We start from the raw sequence: 2,492 nt of genomic DNA, 5'->3' as shown, positions 1-2,492 counted from the left end.
TATGTATATATATATGCATATATATATATATATATAAGGTTGAGACTCTATCCATAAAATACTTCTCCAACCTTACCATTGCTCTCTTTATCTTTTTATTTTTATATATTTACACACACACACACACACACACACACATATATATATATATATATTCGATTCTCTATTTTGATTTTGTTTTTCTTTTTTCCAGATTTTACTTTGGATCACCTGACAACCATCTCTCAACAATGGTATCTGGTACTTTAATCACCCTTCTCTCTTTATTGCTTGTCCTGCCCAACATGGACGCTTCTAATACAGTACCGGTGGTACAGGGCAGTGGTGACGTCGCCACAAATGGGACCCAGGTAAGTATCCGACTGAAAAAATGTTATTTTCCTCCACTCTCCCCTCCCTGCCTACCTCAATCCTTACTTCTTATTAGTCTCGAAAGCCCTGTAAAGAGTCATGAGTATTACTCTCACCCACCGACTAAAACACACACACAAAAAAAAAAAAAACATCGAAAAGTATTTCATATGATTCTACTGTTTAATTTATATTACCTCTTTCAAGGCGGCGAGCTAACAAAATCGTTAGTACACCGAGCAAAATGCTCGACAGCATTTCGTCCGTCTTTATGTTCTGAGTTCAAATTCCGCTGAAGTTGAGTTTGGCTTTCATCTTTTCTGGTTCGATAAAATAAGTATTAGTTGAGCACCGGTGTCGATGTAATCGACTAGTCCCTCCCTGAAAATTCTGACCTTGTGTTAAAATTCGAAATCAATTTATATAATCTCTCTAAAGTGCTGAGATGGCAGAATCGTTACCGCGCTGGACAAAAATGCCCAGCGGCATTTGTTTCGGTTTTACATTCTGTGTTCATATGTCATCGAGGTCTACTTAGCCTTTCATTCTTTCAGGATCAACTGAGCACTTGGGTCGATGTTATCGACTAGCCCCTTTCCATAAAAATTTCGAGCCCCGTGTCTATTGTATAACTTAAAACGCCTGATATAGAGATAGCCTCTTGTGGAGCTAACGAAAAATGTTTTACACAATCGCTGGAACTGCTAAAAATAGTAACCGAATGTTTATCGAATCACATCTTCCGACGTGGGTGAGTCTACGAACAATCACGTAGTGACTTCATCATTAGCTAAGTACAACTAATAAGATTGATTCCACGTTGTGGATTCATCGTTGGCTAAGTACCAGTAATATAATTAATTGATTCCATAAAACTGAATATACTCTTCAACTACTAGTCTAAGGGGTTGTGTATGTATACAAAACCAATATTAAATTGCTGGCAGTTTAATACTGACACCTACCTAGGAAGCACTTTCAATCATTGTAGGTAAGAAGATATGAACTGCTGCCTTTTCTGTCGTTGCTCAGTATCATACTGAATTTTATCTATGGAAATTTCTCCAGACAATTCCTTGATTTTTCGCTCCTGTAATTTGCTTCGCGCTCCTATAATAATCACAACTTCTCTTGTTTCCTATATTCCATACCTTCTATATTTCAATCTCTAGGATTTGATATTTACCTGTTTTTCTTTTTTAATTGTTTCCATCATTGGACAGCAGCCATGATGGGGCATCGCCTTAAAGGCGAATTCAGTATTTATTTTTTTAAAGTCTGGTGCTTCTTATTTTACCGGTCTGTTTTACCGAACCATCAAGTTGCGAGGACATAAACAAGGCAACACAGGTTGTCAAGTAGTGAGGGGTGTGTGTGCAAACAGCCATAAAGACATACACATACACAAGACAGACTTCCACAGAGTGTCCGTCAACTACATTTACTCACAAAGCATCGATCGGCACATCCTTATAATAGGAAAGACTAGCCCGAGGCATCGTGCAGTGGGATTGAATCGCTGTAAAGCGAGCTTCTTCGCCACACGACAACGCCTAAACAATTTTTCTGACCACCTCACTGAACTTTTATCATCATTCAGGTAAGTTGCACCAGTTAGTGTACAAGACAGTGTTCTCTTCTATTTTATTATTTTATGGTCGATTTCTACTGTCTCCTTGTTTGTATATGTATGTGCATATAGAAAATCTTACCATTTATATTTTTACTAGAATCACCAAGTAATGGTTTAAAATTTCTCTATATCTGGGAGTTTTTACTTCGTTCCATATCTTCCAGTAAATGTAGATAGCATAGCAACACTGTTATGTCATTTAATGTGTAATATGTATATAGAAAAACAAATAAATACCAGTAGGCTTAATGCGTATATATTTACATGGAAGATAGATATCGCTGACTAGTACTATGCATTATCTATACTAAACTTATTGTGTGTTCGCACACATACTGTACAAACACACAAACACACACGAACGCACACACACACGCGCGTACGCACGCATATACACGCACGTACGCACACACACACACACATACAAACATACACATACACACACACAAACACACACACACACACACACACACACACACACACACACACACACACACACACACACACA

At 37.8% G+C, this 2,492-nt stretch overlaps 1 protein-coding gene across 2 annotated transcripts in view; it reads left to right on the top strand.

Moving 5' to 3' along the window:
- The window catches only part of LOC106874905 (uncharacterized), a 93,925-nt gene that overhangs the window by 71,194 nt on the left and 20,239 nt on the right, over nucleotides 1-2,492 (top strand). For both annotated transcript variants that reach the window (XR_008264979.1, XM_052971002.1), the window contains one exon: nucleotides 194-350. Coding sequence is in view for 1 of the 2 variants with exons in the window: in XM_052971002.1 (XP_052826962.1) it covers nucleotides 194-350 (157 nt within the window). In the remaining variant the exon portion in view is untranslated. The remainder of the gene's footprint in view (nucleotides 1-193; nucleotides 351-2,492) is intronic.

The sequence above is a fragment of the Octopus bimaculoides genome, chromosome 10 (assembly GCF_001194135.2).
Source record: "Octopus bimaculoides isolate UCB-OBI-ISO-001 chromosome 10, ASM119413v2, whole genome shotgun sequence".
In the NCBI taxonomy this organism is placed as follows: Eukaryota; Metazoa; Mollusca; class Cephalopoda; order Octopoda; family Octopodidae; genus Octopus; species Octopus bimaculoides.
Note: the sequence above shows the minus strand (reverse complement) of the source record. Positions and strands in the feature narration are given on the sequence as shown.